General features: G+C 35.4%; 1 protein-coding gene across 2 annotated transcripts in view; it reads left to right on the top strand.

Moving 5' to 3' along the window:
- The window catches only part of Gbe1 (1,4-alpha-glucan branching enzyme 1), a 284824-nt gene that overhangs the window by 72051 nt on the left and 190573 nt on the right, over positions 1–22200 (top strand). For both annotated transcript variants that reach the window (XM_087213932.1, XM_087213936.1), the window contains one exon: positions 13469–13584. In XM_087213932.1, coding sequence (XP_087070058.1) covers positions 13469–13584 — 116 coding nt within the window. The remainder of the gene's footprint in view (positions 1–13468; positions 13585–22200) is intronic.

Genomic DNA, 22200 nt, shown 5'->3' with positions numbered 1-22200 from the left:
ATAAGGTACAGTATGTGTTCTCCTTTCCCATATACTTAATCATTTCTATTTAGTTTTTGGCTTATATTTTAATACTTTTTGAAGCAAAAAGCAACTAGATATTTTTTCACATAGAGATTTTTATAGTATAAACATTATTCCTATAATAAAGAAACAGAGCTAATTTCATTTAAAGTCACACTTTTTTGTTCATGGATCTTTTTTCCATATATGTTTTAAATTTTTTTTTTTTTTGGTACCAGGGATCGAACTCAGGACTTTGTGATTGTGAGGTAGGCAAGACACGGCTGAGCTAAATCCCTGGTCCCCATGCATGTTTTAAATAACAGTAGTGAATAAAACTCTAGATTATTTGATTTATATTCTAATTTCCAGAAAGCTATGTATTACAGAATTGACCACAATGGTTCTTTAAAATAAAGAGATTACTCCCCATTAGTTCTGAATTCATGGCATTCTGGGTACTCTAGAGATTTTCCTTGAAAAGCACACATAATCCTGACTGATATGCTAAAAATGAATTTCCCTTAAGACTTAATGCTGCGAGTCTTAACATCATTCCCAGGGTAACAGCTACAGCAGAATTCAAAGAAGATTGAGTTGCTATGCTCAAACAAGAGGAAGAATTATCTGGAAGGGAAGAGAAGGAAATCAAGAAGTACTGGAGTATATGTGAGAAAAGACTACTGCCCTCCACCTGCTAGACACTGTGTGGTAGCTGTAACTAGGGTGAGGAAAATTCTCTAGGAGTTCTGATCCTGTATTCTTCCTTGATATGATTAAGTACTCCAGCTTCCATCTTTACAAATTTATTATAATTCATAAATTCTGCATGATACAAATCTTGAATTAAATAACTTATGAGGAGGCTGCTTAATTGCTTCAAAGAGTTGATATTCCTAATATTTAACAACTCTTAAGTCCTGAAGGATAATCCACCAAGAAGGAATTGGAATATGTTATGATTTATATGTGGATGTCCCCCCAAAACCCCGTGCGCTCAGAGGCTTTGTGAATGAACATTGGGTCATACGGTCCTATAAGCTAGCTGGCTTGGTGTTGGGAAGTGAGGCCTGGTCAAAAAGGCAGATCAGTTGGGACATGACCTTGAAGATATTATATCCCCCTTCTCTTTTAGCTCTGCTTCCTGGCTGCCTGGAGGTGAGCAACTTTCTTCCATCCAGTCCCTCTCCACCATTCCTTCTTGCCTTGGAACTGGCCTACTATAGACTAAAAACATGAGGCAAAATAAACTTCCTCTCCTTTAAATTGTGGGTATTGAGTCTTGTGAGAAAGTGACTAAGAGTGACATCTACCACATGACCCAGTACTGGCCTTATATGAGCCCTGCCTGCTACTTCCTAAAGATATTTTGTCTCACTTTTTGGAGAAGCCTGGGTGTGGCAGGCATTGGCCCACTGTATACCATGTGCTTCAGCACATTGAAATCTTCCTGAAATGTGAAAGACTCTCCATACTGGCAAATTTTTGTTTTTTCTTGAGGGCCTGGAATTGAACTCAGGGCTTTGTACACATTAGACAAGTCCTCTACCACTGAACCACATCCCCAGCCATTAAGTTGAAACCATGCCAGCTATGTATAAGGAAAATTTGCATGTAAAGTACTGTACTGGAGAATGAAAGAGGTTGGGAATATTTGAAAGCGGCTGACATTTAAGAAATTTATGTGGGGATGATTACATTAGACAAAGAAAGGTTGTTCAGTATGAGATAAACACAGAGTTTGTGTGCCTGCTGCAGTGACCTTAGTTAATGTTTGATCGCCTATGCTGAACGTGTGTTTGCAGTTCGTATTAAACTGCAACACACATCATTTCTTTTCCATATCTCGATTTAAATTTTCTCTGCTGCTTTTGATTCTATGAATAAATAGAATCTTTTGCATTTTCAAATATGTTGATGAATTTAAGCCTGTTAATGATAAAATACCTATTAAACTGTTTACTTTGGGAATGTGCATGTTCTACATTGATAAACATCAAATATCTGCTGAAATATTACAGTAAAATAATTTGTGAAAGCAGGAAAAATGTTCTTAAAATTTTATCAAAACAACAAACACATTACTTTGGGGGAACCTAATCTTAAATCTAACAATGTCTGATTTAAAGGCCTTCAAATATTTATTCATTTTGTGATCTATGGTCTATACCTCTTAGTTGTATAATCTCTTGGTGAGAATATTATTAAATTATTATATTATTACACTAGTAACTATATACTCAGATTGTTTATTTAATGAATTTTGTCTGTTTATATTCAAATTCTCAATTTTAGTTTCCTCATATTCATACATACATTTATTTATTTATTTATTTTTAATTAAATTCTTTTATTGGTACATTGCAGGTATACAGCACAATTACATTTCTCAGTGGGAACTTTACCTTTACATAATGCATCTTGGTTCTTATTTTTTCCCCATTTCTAGCCCTCCCTTCACCCCCTCCACCCTTCCCTATTTACAAAGACTTTATTTCCATTTTTTCCATTTCTCATCATTTTTCCTTTCCCTTCTATCCTTTCCCCTGCCCCTCCCACTACCCCTACCCTTTGGACCTTTTCTTCCTATTTGGCATTATCGATTATTCATTCTAATCATGGTACATTTTAGGTATACAATATAATGACATTCATCATTGGAAATTTGTGCCTTTACATAGTCTCTCTTGGTTCTTATTTTTCACCCTTGCCCAGCCCTCCCTTCAACCCCTCCATTCCTTCCTATTTACAAAGATTTTGTTCCTCTTTTTCCATTTTCTCATATTAATCCCATTCCCTTTTATCCTTTCCCCTAGCCCTCCCACTTCCTTCCCCTTTGGCCCTTTTCTTCCTATTTCACATTACCTATTATACATTTAGCCCTTATTTACACTTTCAGTTTTTCACACCAGAGAAACTATTTGGTAATTATACATGTGTGTCCTATTTATTTCACTTAAGAGTATCGCCTCAATGTGCATCCACTTAGCTATAAATGTCTCTAATTTCTCATTTTTTATGGCTGAGTATTATTCCATTTTATAAAAAAACCACATTTTCTTTATCCAGTCTCCAGTTGATGGGCATTTGGGCTGTTTCCAAGTTTTAGCTATTACAAACTGTGCTGCTATGAACATGGAGACAGATATATCACTGTGGTATGATTCTTTTAATTCTTTGGGGAAGATCCCCAGCAGAGGAATAGCGGGGTCAAATGGGACTTGCAGTCCTAGTTCTTTGAGGTATCTCCATACTGATTTCCACAGTGCTTGCACTAGTCTACACTCCCACCAGCAGTGGAGCAGGGTTCCTCTTTCCCCATAGCCCCGCCAGCATTTGTTATTGGTTGATTTCATGATAGCAGCCATTCTTTCTGGAGTGAAGTTGAATCTCAGCGTTGTTTTCATTTGCATCTCTCGATGACCACTGATGTTGAACATTTTTCCTTGTATTTATTTGCTATTTGTACTTCTTTGTCTGAGAAAAGTCTGTTCATTTCTAATGCCCATTTTCAGATTGGGTCTTTAAATTTGGGAGGTCTGATCTTTTTAAGTTCTTTATAGATTTGAGATAGTAGACCTTTGTCTGAGGAAGTGCAGGTGAAGATTTTTTCCCACATTGTGGGTTGTCTCTTCACACTGCTGGTAGTTTCTCTTGCTGTGCAGAAGCCTTTTAATAAGAAGAGATCCCACTTGTTGATTGTTTGTGCTAGTTCACGGGCAACTGAGGTTTTGTTCATAAAATCTTTTCCTACAATGATGTCTTCAATAGTTCTATCGAACCCCTGTTCCAACTGGTTCAGAGTTTCTATTTTAATATTTAGATCTTTAATCCATTTTGATTTTAGTTTAGTGCATGGTGAGTGATATAGGTCTAGTTTTAATCTTTGGCAAGTTGAAGCCTATTTTTTCCAGCACCATTTATTAAAGAGGCTATCTTTCTTCCAGTGAGGGTGTTTGGCTCCTTCATCGAAGATGAGATGGCTGAGTGTGTCTGGCATTGTTTCTGCATCTTCTAATCTGTTCCACTGGACCTCAGGTCTGTTTCTTTGCCAGTTCCATGCTGTTTTTATCACAGTAGCTTTGTAGTAGAGTTGCAGGTTGGGGATTGTGATACCCCCTGCCATGTCTCTGTTACCTAGAATTGCTTTTGCTATTCTGGGTCTCTTCTTGTTCCAAATGAATTTTTGGATTGTTTTCTCAAGGTCCATGAAGTATGCTTCTGGGATCTTAATTGGAATTGCATTAAATCTATATAGCAGTTTTGGAAGTATGGCTATTTTCACTATGTTAATCCTTCCCACCCAGGAGCAGGGGATGTCTGTCCATTTTCTGATATCATCTTCAATCTCTCTTTTCAGAGTGCCATAGTTTTCAGAGAAGAGGTCTTTGATTTCTTTCCTTAGGTTGATTCGTAGGTATTTCAGTTTTTTGGGTGCTATTGTGAAAGGAATTATTTGCCCTCTTTCTCTCTCAGTGAGTCTGTCATTTGTGTAGAGGAAAGCTATTGATTTTTGTGTGTTGACCTTGTAACCAGCTACTTGACTGAATTTGGTTATTAAGTCTAGAAGACTTTTGGTGGAGTTCTTGGGGTCTTCTGTATAGAGAATCATGTCATCTGCAAATAATGACAATTTGACTTCTTCCTTTCCTATCTTTATTCCTTTTATTTCTTTCTCTTGTCTAATTGCCATGGCTAATGTTTCCAGAACTATATTGAACAAGAGTGGTGATAGTGGACATCCTTGTCTTGTTCCTGATTTTAGTGTGAAGGATTTCAGTTTTTGACCATTTAGTATGATATTGGCTGTTGGTTTTTCATAGATTGTTTTTATCAGTTTTAGGTAGAGACCATCTATTCCAATTTTTTGTAGGGTTTTTATCATAAATGCATGTTGGATTTTGTCAAATGCTTTTTCTGCGTCTCTGGAGATACTCATATGGTTTTTGTCTTTCGCTCCATTGATATAGTGTATTACATTTATTGATTTGTGTATATTGAACCATCCCTGCATCCCTGGGATGAATCCCACTTGATCAGGGTGTATGATCTTCTTGATGATCTTCTGCATTCTGTTTACCATTATCTTATTAAGGATTTTTGCATCTATGTTCATTAGTGAGATTGGCCTATAGTTCTCCTTTTCAGTTGGGTCTTTCTCTGCTTTGGGGATCAAGGTGATGCTTGCTTCCAGGAATGAATTTGGGAGTATTGCTTCCCTTTTAATTTTATTGACGAGTTTAAACAGTAGTGGCAGCACTTCCTCTCTAAATGTCTTATAGACTTCAGCAATGAAGACATCAGGGTCCGGGCTTTTCTTAGTTGATAAGTTTTTAATTACATTTTCAATTTCATTGGTTGATCTTGGGTTGTTCAGAATTTTTAGGTCTTCTTCGTTTAACTTTGGTAATTCATATGTATCTAGGAATCTGTCCATTTCTTCTGTGTTGTCCATCTTATTGGCGTATAGGTTTTGGAAGTAGGTACTGATGATCCTCTGGATTTCTGTTGGGTCTGTTGTAATTTCACCCTTTTCATTCCTAATTGCATGGATTTGGGCCTTTTCTTTCCTTTTTCTGACAAGGTTGGCTAAGGGTTTGTCAATTTTGTTTATTCTTTCGAAGAACCAACTGTTGGCTTCATTGATTTTTTTTGTATCATTTTCTTAGTCTTCATTGCATTGATTTCTCCTCTGCTCTTTATAATTTCCTCCCTTGTATGAGCTTTAGAGTTGTCCTGTTCTTCTTTTTCTAGAAGCTTGAGGTTCAGCATCAGGTTGTTTAATTGGGCTTGCTCTGTTTTCCTAATATGCATATTCACTGCTGTGAATTTCCCTTGTAAGACTGCTTTCATTGTGTCCCGTAGATTCCGATATGTTGTATTGTCATTGTCATTTAATTGCAGGAACTGTCTGATTTCTTCTTTAATTTCCTCTGTCACCTATTGGTTATTCAGAAATGTGTTGTTCAATTTCCACGTGTTTATGAAATTTTTTGAGCTTCTTTTGCTATGGATCTCCAATTTCATTGCACTATGGTCTGATAATATACAGGGGATAACTTCAGTTCCTTTGCACTTACTTAAACATGTTCTGTGTGTGAGTACGTGGTCTATTTTGGAGAATGACCCATGTGCAGCTGAGAAGAATGTGTATTCTGATTTTGTGGGGTGGAAGACTCTGTAAACATCTGTTAAGTTCATTTGTTCAAGAGTTCGATTGAGTTCTAGTATTTCATTACTTATTTTTAGTCTAGTTGATCTATCTATTTGTGACAGTGGGGTGTTGAGGTCCCCCACTACAATTGTATTAAGGCATATATGACTTTTCATGTCCGTTAGTATTTGTTTTATATAGTTGGGCACACTAGTGTTTGGTGCATAGATATTCATGATTGTCATCTGTTCTTCTTGGATTCTTCCCTTTACAAGGATGTAGTGTCCTTCTTCATCTCCCTTAATCAGTGTTGGTTTGAAATCTACTTGATCTGCAAAGAGGATAGCTACTCCTGCTCTTTGGGGAGTTCCTGTCACATGGAGTATTGTTTTCCACCCTTTAACTTTGAGTCTCTGAGTTTCCTTTTGAATTACGTTTGTTTCTTGTATGCAGCATATTGTTGGATTTTGCTTCTGGACCCATTCTGCCAATCTGTTTCTTTTGATTGGTGAGTTGAGACCATTAACATTGATTTTTATAACTGAAATGTATTGACTTGTCATTGCCATGACTTTTTCTTTTTATTGTGTTCTCCCCCTTTACATTTAATTTCTTCTCATTCCAGATGGATTCATTCTGCTTTGCTTCCTGGGGTGGTGATCCTCAATGTCTGTTCCTAGGCTATTGTGTAAAATTCTTTGGAGTGCTGGTTTGGTATTCACCAAGTTCTTAAGGTGCTCTTTGTCATGAAAGTATCTTATTTCTCCATTAATTTTGAAAGATAGTTTTGCAGGGTACATCAATCTGGTTTGGAGGCTGTTTTCTTTTAGGTCTTGGAATATGTCACTCCAAGCTCTTCTTGTCTTGATGGTTTGTGTTGAGAAGTCTGCTGTGATTCTGATGGGCTTTCCTTTGTATGTGATTTGTTTCTTTTCTCTAACTGCTTGTAGAACTTTGTTCTTCTGTTGAGTTTCTGGAATCTTAATAATTATATGTCTATCTGTAGTTTGTTTTGATCAAGGCTATTTAGAGTCCTATATGCCTCACTTATCTGTATGTCAAGCTCTTTTCCCCTGCTTGGGAAGTTTTCTGCCATTATTTCTGTGAAGAGATCTTTTATGTCATCTGCAGTCTTTCCTGTTTCTTCATTGATGCCAATCAGTCTTATGTTATTCTTCTTTGCATCGTCTAGCAGCTGCAGGATTGATTTCTCATGTTCCTTTATAATTTTAAAGCAATTTTTTTTTTCCTGGTCACTAATTGCAATCTTATCTTCTATATCTGAAATTGTGTCCTCACATTGGCTCATTGTGCTGTGTAGACTTTCATTGGAGTTTTTCATGTCCTGGAAATCTATTTGCATCTGTTGTATGGATTCCATTTGTTTCCTGTGTTGAGATTCCATCATGTTCCTGAGCTCCTCTCTAGATTTATTAATCATGTCTTGCACTAGGGGCACAATTTTTCCTGTTATGTGAGTAATTATTTCTGATTTCATTTTTTCCAGATCCCCTTTTGTTGCCAGTTCAGTGGGTCCAGGTGGTTGAGTATCAGAGTGTTCCATCTCATTTCCCTTTGGAGTTGCTGTAGGTGATCTGGGAGTCTGGTTTTGAGACTTATTTATGTGTTGTCTCCTTTTAACTGGGGGGGGGGTGTTGTTGGCGCCTGCACGTATTACCTCCTCTGAGCTGGGAGATGTGGGACAGGGGCCAGGAGCAGCGGTAGGAATAGTGGCCCAAAAGCCCTTTCCTGTGGGCTGGGAACAGTGGGAGGGATGGTGGCCGGGAAGCCCCTTCCTCTGCTCCAGGCGCAGTGGGATGGTGGCTCAGAAGCCCCTACCTCTGGGCTGGGAGCTGTGACAGGGATGGTGGCCTGGAAAACCCTTCCTCTGGGCCAGGAGTGGCGGGGCAGAAGGTGGCCCAGAAGCCCTTTCCTCTGGGCTGGCAGCAGCAGGAGGGGTGGTGGCCCAGAAGCCTCTTCCTCTGGGACAGGAGCAGCGGGACAGAAGGTGGCCCAAAAGCCCTTTCCTCTGGGCTGGGAGCAGCGGGAGGGATCGTAGCAGGGAAGCCCCTTCCTCTGGACCAGGTGCAGTGGGTCGGCGGCTCAGAAGCCCCTACCTCTGGGCTGGGAGCAGCGGGACTCAGTTCCGTGGTCTGGTGGTCTGGTGTCCTCTTTGTCTTTGTAGTGTGGAACCAGGTAGCTGTACAGAGGAGCAGGGGGTGGGGTGTCCAGTGGATTGTTGCTGGGGCGCGGGCTGATTCGGCACCTTCTGCTTGTCTCGGGACTTCGGTAGGGTGTGTGCCATATTCATACATTTAAATTTCTTAATCTCTCAGATCTGTTCTGTATTCTGTATTTCCCTGGTCATATTCTGGGCTTTACACCCTTAATTAAACCTAAATCTGAAATTGCATATAACAATTATTTTAAAAGATAATTAATGATATTTTCTATTTCAGAATTTCTTTGACTTGTTAATTTAGGATATTATTTTGTATTTTTTAAGTTCAGTTTGTCCTGGAAAGTCATTGACAAACCTCTAAATGGAGAACACCTCCATACAACATGAACCAACATGAACAACATGGGCAGTTGTTTTCTAAAGTGTAGTCTGGAGGCCAGCAGTCTCAACAATACTGGAGTGTGCATTAGAATTTCAGCCAGTTGGGGTCCTCCTTAGATTTTAAATCTTTGGGTATGAGATCCAGATTTACCAAGCCCAAGTGATTGTGGTATGAGTTAAACTGTGAGAACCATTTAAATAGAAAGCCTTTGTGTGTAGCTATGTACTTGGTAAAGCAGCAAGTGATTGTCATATATGATGAGGAGTTAAGTTTAGTTGTATCCTCAGTCCCATATATCAATACAATTTGGGTTAAGTACTTAGTTGGATTAATTGTATTTTATATACTCTGGATGTAAGTCACACAGGATTGAAATGAAAAAAGTTTGGACAATCTGGTTTAAAAGTATGCTGTTTAGATATACTCTGGTATGTCTTAGAATTGTTTACTATTCTTATTATTTTATTTTGTATTCAATTATATTTCATAAATGTACATTCCTCTAAAGTGTGTCTGTCAACCTTTATTATTTGCCTTTTGTGGTTTTCTAAATTAATTTTTATTTAAAAACAAAATCAGTGTTATTCAGTATTTTCTATCATTTAATGTTTAATTTTGTATATTTATTTTTAGTTATATTCTTCATAATTATTTCTTATAATCATATCTAAATATATTTTAATGTCAGTTTTTCCTCCCCCTCTTCTTCCTTCTATCTTTTTTGAGTGCTTGGGCTTGAACCCAGTGTCTTATACATGCTAGTCAAGTGCTCTATCACTGAGCTGTAGCCCCAGATCCTCTTTTTAAACTAAACATTTCATGTTAATTTTATGAGAGCCGATCCAAATGATCCAAATCCAGTGATTTTTGATTATTTTGTTTCTCGGCCACCACCGTTTTTAAAATAATACTTTGGTTTGAGTCTAGGGAATTTGCACTGAGCTACATCCCCAGCAATTCCCCCATCCTCGTTTAATTTTTTTTTTTTTTTAAATTTTGTGACAGGGTTTGGTTAAGTCATTAAGTCGCCTGACTGGGCTCCACCCTGTGATACTCCTGCCTCAGTCTCCCAGATTGCTGGCTGGGATTAAAGCCATGTACCACCACACCAGGATTATTTCTGGGCAAACAATTTGAGATATGTATACCTAATATAGAAAATCTCACATTAAAAGATACTCTGAGAAATCCATATTAGGGAGAAACTGGATTTATTAAAAAAGAATATTTCATATGCCTACATTGTGGTAGAAGTGGGTATCTCAGTTGTTGCCTATGAAGAAACACTATTTAGTAAAGGAAAGAAAAAGGAGACTTCAGGGCTGATGAATGATTGGAGAAACAGTCCAGGAAATTGAAGATTGTCGTGATGGTGATGCTGAGGAGATATTTATGTAGATTTATGCAGAAAGCTTAAGTAGTTTTATATGTATATGCTTGCATAACTTCTACTTGCCCATATGAAATCTTTGGCATGTCTTACATTGCCTGTGGTTGTTGGTGTAGTGTTTTTCTTTCAGGGCACATGTGAAGATGTTCTAAGTCTTGCTTTGAAGGTTGGTCTGGGCAAGAGAAATGTACCTGCAGTGATGGTCAACATCTGAGTTTCCCTGCAGATCAGGGTGTTAAGCAAAATGAAATAATTGACTTGACAAAAAGTAGATTTTTTTTCCAAAATGTAGAATTGCAAATAAACTATGTATATCCTCACAGTTGTAGATCATTGAAATAATTACAAAAGAATAAATGATATATTAAGAAAGTATTTTTATTCAAATAGTAATACTTTTAAAAAATAGATCTTACAACTCAAGTGATGGCAAACTAGGAACTATTGCAGCTAATTCTCAAAAATATTTTCACAGTTGTGAGTAGCTCCTTTCAGTAGATCTGCACATATAGACTTCACATATCATTAAAGTTTCTCCTTTAAATGACAGTCTTATTTATAGTTGAATTTTTCACGGATACTCCATAATTTTATTATTTTATTTTAATTTACTATTAATTTGGTCTTTTCTTGGTGAAATATGACTCATTTTGAATACTAGTTTCAGTTTACCATTGAGTAGGATCTACAATAAACATAAATTACATAGTTAATGAATAAATGAACTAGTGACTGTACACTTTAGTTTTTGACCTAAGCAGAAAATGATCTGCTGCGTGTCTTAAGTTTATAAATTTTCTGAAGTGTTTTTCATGAACAGAAATTCAGTAAATGTATATTTTGTTACAGTATACCCAGATATTTAGATTCCAAACTTTTTTCCCCTTGAACTGTGGATTAAACTTTGTTTTAGTAAAGGTTGTCACCCCTTACATATCTGAAATTTTTAGTGAAAGGGTATATAACAACACTGATTTTGTTGGCCTGCCCCTCAATGTAAATTGCCTTCAGAAATTTTCAGGTTATCTTCAGATGGAGAACTGAGAAACTTTCAGAAATATTTTTATTTCAATATCATTTCTTGCTCCTGGGTTACCTGTATTGTTTAGATTGGCTAAGAGTGAAGATCTTCTGAGCTCATGGGATGAAAGACAGTTGGAAAGGAGAAAAACTGGCTGAGTTTCTGTATGCTTTTACATTGCCTTGGCTGAAAATTTAATATCAGTCAGCAACACAGTGTATATGGCAGACTGCTTAATTTTTTTTATACAATGAAGTACTTTAAGCATAAGCAAATAGGGAATAATGTAATGAGCATCTGTGTGTATACCACCCACTGTGCAGAAAATATTATTGATATTACTGAAGCTTCATGTATTCTCTTTTTTTTGCGCATAGTGAATCACTATTGTTTGATATTTCGGTTTTAGTATTTTTATTACATACATGTCTCTTTATAAGTGTTACTTTTTGCCTATTGTATGACCTTGATATAACTGATATTCCTCTGTACTCCTTTAAAACTATCTTTTATGTTTTGGATATATATATATATATATATATTCACTCTAATCCATTCTTTTTGTACTGTTGTATAGCATTCCACTGTTAACACAATGTAATTACATACTCATTTTATGACTAATAAAATTTTGATTGTCTACCACTTTTGCACACTGCAAACAATTCTTCAGTGAACACTTCTGACTGCTTTCTAAGGCACATTTATGATAATTTCTCCAGGATTAACTGTGAGAATAAGATCATTAGACTCTAGGGTTAATGGAACTTCAACTTTGGTATATAATGCTGAAATTTTAAAATAATTTATACCCTCAGCAGCCTTGTTGTTTTGTATCCTTCCTGACTACTTAATATTTTGAAATTTTTAATTTTTGCCTGTGCAATGAGTGGAAAATGACATCTGATTTTTGTTTGAATTTGTGATTCCATGATTTTAAGTGAGCTTGAATATCATTACATGTGTTTATTGGCTATTCAGGTGTCATCCTCTGAGTATATTCTTTGCCTAGTTTCTATTGGCTTCTTTATGTTCATTGACTTAGAATGTTCTTCATATATTTTGTATGCTATTTTTTCTTACAATATATTCACCTGTTTTGTAGATTTTTTTTGTTATTGTTCTATCTCTAAAGATAATTTTATAGTTTTAGTAGTCAAATTGATCAGTCCTTTCTAAGTTTTATAGAAATTTTTGGTATATTATTTTTAAAAATTCTTTTTTTTTTCATTCTGGAGATTGAACCCAAGACTTTCAAATTTTGCTACACCTTCTGCTAAAGTTCCCAGGATTCACTGTAACTTCCAATCCTTCTGCTTCAGCCTTTCCAAGTCCTGGGATTGCAGGTGTGCACTGCCACACTCAGCTTAAAAAATTCTTTTCAAATCCCCAAATTGTAAATATATTTGTCTGTATTTTGTTCTAAGCATGTTAAAGCTTTATATGCCATATTTAAGCATTAATCTATATTTGAATGATTTTTAATACATCATTATAGATCCATTTCATTTTAAAAATAAGGATAACTAAATTTCCGGGATACTTATTAAATAATATATCTTTTATTCACTGATTTTTCATATCACTTCTATTACATGTTTTTTCCATGTGTATATCAATTTACTATTGTTCATTTTGGCTTTCTTCCTAGGTTTGCAATATAGATTTCCTTTACCTCATATAGTTAATGTAACTTTCTTCCTTCTTTAGTGGAGGCATTTAAGGTTTTAATTGAGCTCTGTTACATTCTTATGAATTAGGTACATATTATATGATTTTCATTATTGTTCATCATTTTTTCTTCCATGCTATGTGTCTTATAACTATTTTTGTTCATATCATCTTTTTGTTAATGGTGTTTTGTTTTTTGTTTTGGTACCGGGGATCGAACTTGGGACCTTGCGCTTGCGAGGCAGGCAGCGGAACCACTGAGCTAAATCCTCGGCCTGATGGTAGTTTTTTAAAAAAATTATTACTTTCTTTTACATTCTATTTATTGGTAGCTATATTAATCAAAATGACAATTAAAAATGTTATAATATTAATTTAATTTTAGGATATTTTTCTTTTTGCAGTGCTGAAGATCCAAAGGGCTGAGTGCATGCCAAGCAGTCACTACCATTGAGCTACATCCGAAGCCCCAGTTACATTTCTTATGTTTAGGAAAGGTTGCTTTTTTTAAATACCTAGTAAGATCTTTTGATTATGAAGTTAGAAAACAATATTGTAAGGCAGTTTGATTTTGTACACGTAAGCAACATATTGTGCTTTACTTGGAACGTATTAAATATTAGTCCTGCCAAGCTATGGTTAACTGATCTTCTTTTCCTTTTTAGGTGGCTGGAACCCATTTTCATACCCTTATAAAAAACTGGATTATGGAAAATGGGAGCTGTATATCCCTCCAAAACAGAATAAATTTGTAATCGTACCACATGGATCCAAATTAAAGGTATTTTTCCCCCTTTTATTTTTATTGAACTTATCATTTTGTTTTTATCGTGTTGTGAAGTTTAACTTAAAATATCATAGTCCAACTAAAGTAAGATAATAATGGGGGAAACAGTAAAAATGTTTAAATAGAAAGATATTAATAGTGTGCATTAGAGAATTGGAATGCTTTACATTAGAAGTGTTTAACTGTAAGGTACCAAACTTTATTGTATCATCAGATGTTTAGAAGCTTTTTATAAGAAATGATATATAAAAAGGAATCCCAAAATTTGACCCTGGAAAATAGAAAGTTTAATACAAAATGAAACCTATCTTTGAATCATCAGCTGTAGAAAGGATTTTTATCTGTGAAGAGAGTCTTGAGAAAACTGATGTTACAGTGAACCACATCAACTGTGAGAAGAGATGCTGTGTTAGGTGCCTCTCTGCATTTGGGGGACATGAATTTTCTGTTTCTTTCCTCTTCTGTCCTCTGAATTTGATGATCTTTCTCAGTGATCATCTCCTGTGCTAAGGCCCCCTGGGTGGGCTCAGGACCTGAGTGTTGCAGGTAGGCTGAGCACTCTCCACACTTTTCCTCCTCTGGCTGACCATATGGCTCAGCACTCATGATCTGTGGGGAAAACACACCTGGCCTCTCTTAGCGAGTGATGCTTGGCCCATTGGTTCCAAAGTCTGAATTACAGATTTAAGACCCCTGGTTATATAAGAAGCACTCTAATGCCTTCACCTTTACTTCATTTGATCCTGTGTACATATACTTATATATAATATTTTGTGGCCCTATATCTCTTTTCCTTCCTCAGTCAATTATGATGCCTCCTGTGACTAAATTACTTTTATGAGTATTTGTTACATATCAGTATTAACCTGATTACTTAAAGCATATTTAAAATACAGATGGATAATAGTAAGTGTGTTTTTCAGGTTTAAATTTTTTTGCAAACAGCAAAATAATAAAATTATTAAAAATTGCTACACATAATATAGTTACCAGAAAAACACAGTGTATGGAATAAGGAGACATTTTAACATGGAGTGGCAGCCAAAGTTCTTTTAATCTGTAGTAAATTAGAGAGAAAGTAACTACAGTATGTACAATAAAAGGGATTTAAATTTAATATAAATAAGCCCTTTTCCAAGCTGCACAAGAGCAAGGCCTTTGCTTTTTTGTTTGCTGTTACTGTGTAGTCTCAATTCAAAGAATGAAGCCTCACAGAAAATACATTCAGGAAGTATTTATTGAATGTTAAAGCCATTTTTTTTTAGCCCTCTTTTGTAGGAACCTATCAAATAGCTTGATTCTTCTATAAGTCCTGATTATATATAAATTGTGAGGCAAGACAATTCTTTTTTTATTAATGTTTTATTATTTTAATAACTGAATTTAGTATTTAAAAATGTTGGAGAATTTTTTCTGCCTTTTCCAATTAGAAAATTTCATGAGTTCTGACACAGTTTACTTTTAAAGTAAATGTTGTATAAATTAATTTCACTGTTGTTTCTCTACAAGTGGTAATTGCATTCATATTGGACAGCTCTAATCCAAAAATATGAAATTCATAGTACTCTAAAATATGAAACTTTTCAAAGGATGACATGATGGCCCAAGTGGAAAATTCAGCACCATGAATTTGTTTCATTCACAAATTATTTAAAATATTGTATATATTATTTTCCGGATGTTTGTTTATGAAATGTGAAAAAAACTTTATAGTATATAGATTTTAATCCCTGCCCAAGATACTTAATTATTTATATGCAAATATTCCAAAATCTTAAATGTTTAAGAACCTATGGAATTCGGGTAAAGAATACTTAAGCTCTACCAGGAATAAATGATAATTTATATATATTTGGATTTATGTTAGACCTATGCTTCTCCAGTCTGACTGAAATCTTTTATAATTTTTTCTCTTTAAACCATGCTATGTACTATATTATGGTTTCTTTTCAAGTTTGTCTTAATGAAATTATCTAATGATTTTACATTGTCACCTGGTCTTTAAAAGTCAATGTATAATAGTAAAGAAACATTGAATCAACATCAGGTAAATTGTTTTGGGTTGTTTCTTCATTATTGTTTTCTAAAAATTTCAGTGGAGATGATAAACTGGAAATTTAGGTCACAAATACTATTCAGACTCTGTAGACATTTAAAATGTTAGGGAAACATTTAGATGCTAGTATGTATTAATACAATGATAAATAATTAGTTTTTTGTTTATGGAAAGTGATTATCAAATTTTCTTTGGTGGAGTGATTAAATTTGCTATAAAAATCAACTAAGTTGAAGGTTTTGGAGTTTAATTCTGAAGTTGTCTATAGGTTGTCAGTTGTGGTAATTAAAAAATCTTGTTTCAAATGGAACTTGAGAATTTATTTCAGTCTACAAGGGACTGACCTTTATAACTCATTTGAGGATATGTCCTTATGAATTATCTAGTAACTGTTAATAAAAATGAACCATTATCTACCATTGAAAAATAACTCTTTGCCCTGCAAAATACCTGATATTTTCAATTGAATACTGAAAAAAATATTTAATTGTTCGTATGGTCATGTAAACTTCTCCATTTTAATTAAATGAGTTTTCTAAGCAAATTATTAAAAATAACATAATAAAATAGAATTGAGCATACAAGGCTGTAACAATATAGGAAAGGACACTACTTTCCTGGAGGACAGTTAGACATTCATGCCTTTAACATGTTTTATTTTGAATATATAGCCAACTAATTTACTTAAAGACTTTTATTCATTTTTTATGAATAAAAATATATACCTATAATAACATTATATTTAAAAAAAACCACTTTTCTCAAGTTGTTTCATAGCAATTTATTGCAGTGATTAAGAATCTTCTTTGTAGGTCAGGGATTTAGCTCAGTGGTGCTGCCTGCCTTATAAGCGCAAGATCCCGAGTTTGATCCCCCTTACCAAAAAAAAGTCTTCTTTGTGTCAGGCATTGTTTTTGATCTGTGATGCTTGTATTGGATTGTGATATGTGTGTGTGTGTGTATTTTAAACATAAAGTGCTATTGGAATAAAAAGGGTGAGTAATTTAGTTTTTTAATTTTTTCAAGGTAACAGAGACATTTAGAGGTGTTTGACATTTAGTCATGCTCAGTAATATGTTTAGAAGTTGACCAGAGAAATAGAGTGAAGAAAGGTATTCTAACCTGAAAGTGCTGCTTGATTAAAAGTGTATATTGATCAAGGTCCCAACAGGAAGCAAATGGCATGCTCGAAATAGGACAGATTGAATAGGTATTATTTTCACAGTTGAACATACAGGAGAAACCCTGAGAGTTCAAAGGAGGATAGAGTTGGAAGGCATTCAAATTTTAACCCTGACTAAGCCACAGGAAGCAAGGGATCGATAATTAGAAGCCCAGAGGGAGAGAGTGGGCCATCTTGAGAGGAGCACTGAGCTTTGATTGAGAATCTCAGATAATTCATGGTAACCTTGCAACAAAAGAGCCAGAGGAATAAAAGAAACAAAATACTTTGTTTTCATATTCTTCTCCTTTCTCTGACCACTTTTTGGGGAAAACTCAATGAGAAACTGGAGTTTTGGGAAAGATAGTCCACATCCCCCCCTTATCCCCAGCAGAGAGCTGGGTGAAAACTAGGTTTGTCTTAACTAGCAAAATGTAGCTCATTTTTCAGAGGTCAAGTCAGGTAAATTAGAAAGGTTAAGTGGAGGCAAATTGTGAAAAGGTCTTTTTCTTATTCCTATTTTCACTTCTTTTCTCATTCCAGTTAATACCCAAATGACTAGCAATGACAGAATTGCCTTCTTTTTGTTTTTTAGATGTTTGTGTACTTGAACTTTTCCTTACCAATCAGTAAAATCCAGACAAGAACATAGATTTAAAAACTGAAACATTTCCAAAAACATTTCCTTACCTCAGACTGCCATAACAAAATACCATAGTTAGAATGGGTGGCCTAAATAACAGAAATTTATATTTTCACTGTTTGGGAAGCTAGATGTCCTAGATGATGGCATGATTGTCTTCTGTTATAATTTAGATCTAAAATGTGCTCCCATCCCCTGCATTCTCATGTGTGTGAAAGGTGATTGTGTCATGGGGACACTTTACTTGAGTGGATTCATATATTGATGAATCCTGTAATTGAATGCGCCCTTAGGAAGTGGGGCTTGATTGGAGGTGGGGCATTGGGGCCATGTCCTAGAAGGTTGTATTCTTACCCAGCTCTTCCTTTCGCTGTCTGCTTCATTACTGCTGTAGGATGAGTAACTTTCCTTCACCTAACACCTTCTAACATGCCATTTCTGCCTTGAAGTGAGCTGACTGGGGACTGAATCCTCTAAAAACCATGAGCTAAGATAAACTTCTCCTTTAAGTTGTGGGTGTCAGTATTGTGTGTCAGCAAAGGCAAAATGACTAAGACCAGTTTTCTTTCTTTCAGATAATAATTTTTCTCATGTGGCAGAGAGAGAGAGGGAGAGAGAGAGAGAGAGAGAGGGAGAGGGGAGAGGAAGCAGAAGGCATATGCATGCAAGTTGCAAATTTTCTGGTGTATTTTATAAAGGCACTAATTCCATCATGAGAGATGATCAACTTCATGACTTCTTCTAAACTGGATTAACTCTCGATTGTTATGGTTTAGATCAAGAATGTCCCCTAAAGGCCACCTGGGCTTATAGGCAGGACTTTTGGAAGGTGACTGAATCTTGGTGGCAATGTAGCTGACTTGCTGTTAGGAGATGGGGTCTGGTCCAGAGGCAGGTCATTGGGGGTGTGACCTGGAAGGGTGTAACTCCCTCCCCAGGTCCTTCTTTCTCTGTCTGCTTCCTAGATACTGTGACTGTGATTTGAGCAGCTTTCTCTGCCCAGACCATTCCACCAAGCTTTTTCTGTGTTTAAACTGCTGAACATGGACGAACACTTTTGAACAGAGCTAAAATAAACATCTCCTCTTTTAAGTTGTGGCTGTTGGATATTTGACAAGGAAAGTAAGACAGGTCCCATCTCCAAATATCACATTAGGAGTTAGGGCTTCAACATTGAAATTTGGACAGATACATTTTGTCTTGTAGTACAGCAGTCCCTAACCTTTTCAGCACCAGGGATTGGTTTCTTGAAAGCTTATTTATATTTACCTGTACAGGTTAGGGGAAAGGTTTTATTCTAGAGCTTACAGACTTCTTGTTTTTACTGCAGAACTTTCTCTTCTGCAGGAGTACTGTGAACTTTCTCTTAGGATTTTGGGGGGACCAAATTGACAACCTGTCTTTAGTTTCTTCTGCAAAATCAGATTTTAGTTTTTGCCTTTCTTCTTAATTCCTTATCCCTCCAACTTTGTTTCATCTTTCAAAATTATGTTTAAGTTTGTGGTTTCTTATCTTTTTTGTCCTTGGTCAATGCCTTTTGCATCCTTGCTATCACTTATTTCAGTGGGCGTTTGTGGGGAGAGGAAAGAAGCCCTGTTGAAGTTTGTCTTTATTAATTCAAACTTCAAAATATCCTCCTTTAAATGAAAGAAGAAAAAAGTATCTGCTGGGTAGGAGACTATTTTATGATACTGTTTTTCAATTTGATCATTGCATTTTGTAGTACACAGTGTTTATAAGATTTTGGTCAAACTGATTATTTCTTGCTTGTGATGTCTTTATATATTATTATATGTGATAAAGATTTTTTTCCTGACCTACAGAAAATCCTTTACTCAATTCATTTGTTACCTAGCTCAACTTAATCAACCTTTAAGACCCTGAAACATCTAATTTGTGGGAGAATGCATAGTTAAAATTAGATGCACTTTCCCTTACCACAATGATGGTAATTCTTTGTGTTTGCAAAATACAATATGAATGTTAATGAACCTAAATAATGTACTAGGAAATGGTCTGTCCTCTGTAGATGAGAATAAAGGCTGGTTAATTGATCGTTTTTCTTTTTCTTTTTTTTCTGAAGCATCCTAGAATCTTGAAACACAAAATAAATATGTAAGTTTTTAAAACAGTGTACTTGTCAGTCTGTAGAGTAAGTGTTTTTGCCTAGAGAGATGTATGAGAAAGTGGAAGTATTTCTTTCTATTTGGAGTTTATTGCATATTAATTTCTTTATTCAACTTTGGTCCTTTTGTTTCTTAATATGTTAGTAAACAAATATTTAATTTTATATTTTGCACATTCAAAGCATTAAAGTGTCAGTCCTAGAAGAGTGTGAAGGAAGACAGCTGAAATGCTTCCTTGTGAATTGCTAGACAACCCCAAGAAAACTCCCCATGAACGGAGGAGTTTTTCAAATATTCTATGGATAGTAGGGAGTCAGGGAAGAAGTTTCTATAGTTAGAGAAGTTTTGGAGAGAAAATTAGAATTGAGTAAATTGAAAATGTACATGTTTCTGTTTTTAATTTTCGGTGATTTATCTCTCTTTGTTTTTTGGCTAAATATTGATGGAGCCAAGAAGGATCCAAAGAGAGAGTGTGACAGAGAAAGGACATGATTAAGAAGAGTTAGATGCATGGCAAAGTGAAAAAGAGAGTAATGGTCACAGGTTGAAAATTATGGGAGGTCTATGGGAACAAATCCTTCTTCTTGAAGGAGTTGATGAATGTTTTTAAATGAAAAGTTGTCAAGGGTCAACTATGGAATGATAAAATTCAAACACAACCAAGATTTTATAGGTACTAACTAATTCTATGTGGCATATAGTAGTCAGTTTAACTTGCATTGACTTGTAATGGTGTCACATTTATAAGAAGATCAAATGAAATAGTAAATCCATTTCAGGAAATTTTACTCTGAAAGTATATAAGACAACATATTTGAGTCTTTTTTGCTTTTCCTAAATCTTGCATTTATTAACTTAAAAAAACCTAATAATTTTTAATCATGACCAACTTGTTTTTTAACCTGTGTTTTCTTATGTTATTCAGGACTTTAACCCTTAAAGCCTTCAGTTTTTCTCACACATTTATATTCTTTTGTTTAAAACATATAAAAGCACTGAAGTGATCTCATTTTCATTTGACAAAAATCAGCTATTTAAGCCAAGTGTTGTGGCACTGCCTGTGACACCAGGACTTTGGGAGGCTGAAGCAGGAGAATTGTGAGTTTTGCCCCAGCCTGGGCAACTTGGTGACATAGTAAGACATTGTGACACAAACAAAGCAAAACAAAAAAAAGCCACTTAGTCTATAAATAGTCTATAAATAGTCCAAATAGTCTATAAATGCTCTCTCATATTTAATATTTTCATTGTGTTGTATACCTAAAATGTACCAATAAAAGAATTTAACAAAAAAATTTTCAAAATGCCTAGAAAGAAAAGTATCATATTTATTTACTTTTTTCATATCCTCCTTTTCTTCTCCACTGTGATTTAATGATAAAAAATAACATAGTACAAATGAGGGGCTGGGGATTTAGCTCAGTGGTTCCACTGCCTGCCTGGCAAGTGCAAGGTCCCAAGTACGATCCCTGGTAGCCCCCCCCCCCAAAAAAAAATAGTACAAATGACTAGACAAAGGTAACTTAAATTCAGGGAGTATGAATGAAACAATGAATGTGGCTCTCACTATTATGAGTTATTTAGGTCCACATATCCACATCAGTATTTCACATAAATTTGTAAGTTCAATTGCATCATTTCCTGTAGTAGTCTCAATCTTTTTGTTTTTAGTCTCAATCTTCTCCAATTACCATTCCTAGCTATGCCACAGATAAAAGTATATATTATACCTACCAACCCAAACTTGTTGTAAATCAGTGTTTTTGCAGGTTAATATTAATATTTTCTTTTCTTACGGGACATCTTGTAGAATTCCTTCTAGAGATAGCTGGAAATCTCATGTATTTCATATTTAGTCTAGGATTAAGTTTTTTTATTATAGAAATCTAGATTCATGGTTGTTTTTTCTCAGCATCTAAAACATATGGCATGTTATGGTTTATGTCTCAATGTCTCTTCAACACTTCATGTGCTCGCAGGTGGGGCTTTTGGAAGGTGATTGAATCACAGGTTGTGATACTTTTGAGTGGATCAGTCTACTAATGAGCCTATAGCTAAAGGTAATGTTTCAAGGTAAAGCCTGGTCCAGTGGAGATGGCACACTGAGGCTCTCTTCCTCCTCCCTTCGTCTCTCTCTGCTTCTTGTCTGCCATGCCTCTCTGCCACGCTGCCCTGTCTTAGAACCAGCCAACTGTGGATTAAAACCTCTATAAACTGTGAGCCAAAATAAACCTTTCCTCCTTCAATTTGTGGGTGTTGGGTATTGTGTCCCAAAGAAGAGGTTATTAACTAAGACACTACAATTTTGATTTAACTTGTTGCTGCAAATCCTGGTGTCAGTTTGAATATTATTCCTTTGCATGAAATTGGCCCTTTTTCCTGGTAGTTACTTGGATTTTGTCTTTGATATTCTAAAAAGTTGAGTACCATTTGTCCTAACACAGACTTTCATTTCTTACTCTTTTCTTGAAATGGACATATGTTATCTGTGCTTCTTGGTTCTGTCCTCACTAAGACTTGAAAATGCTCACATTATTCTCTTGTTTTAAAGCCTTTGTGATACGTCCCCATTCCTTCTCTCCCCCTCTGCTTATAGTTGAGGTTTTCAGATCATGTAACAAGA

This window comes from Heterocephalus glaber, unplaced genomic scaffold, assembly GCF_053883595.1.
Source record: "Heterocephalus glaber isolate CG9 unplaced genomic scaffold, H.glaber_assembly_v1.0 deba00000122, whole genome shotgun sequence".
Taxonomy (NCBI): Eukaryota; Metazoa; Chordata; class Mammalia; order Rodentia; family Bathyergidae; genus Heterocephalus; species Heterocephalus glaber.
The sequence above is the reverse complement of the archived record's forward strand: the minus strand, read 5'-3'. Positions and strand labels throughout refer to the sequence as shown.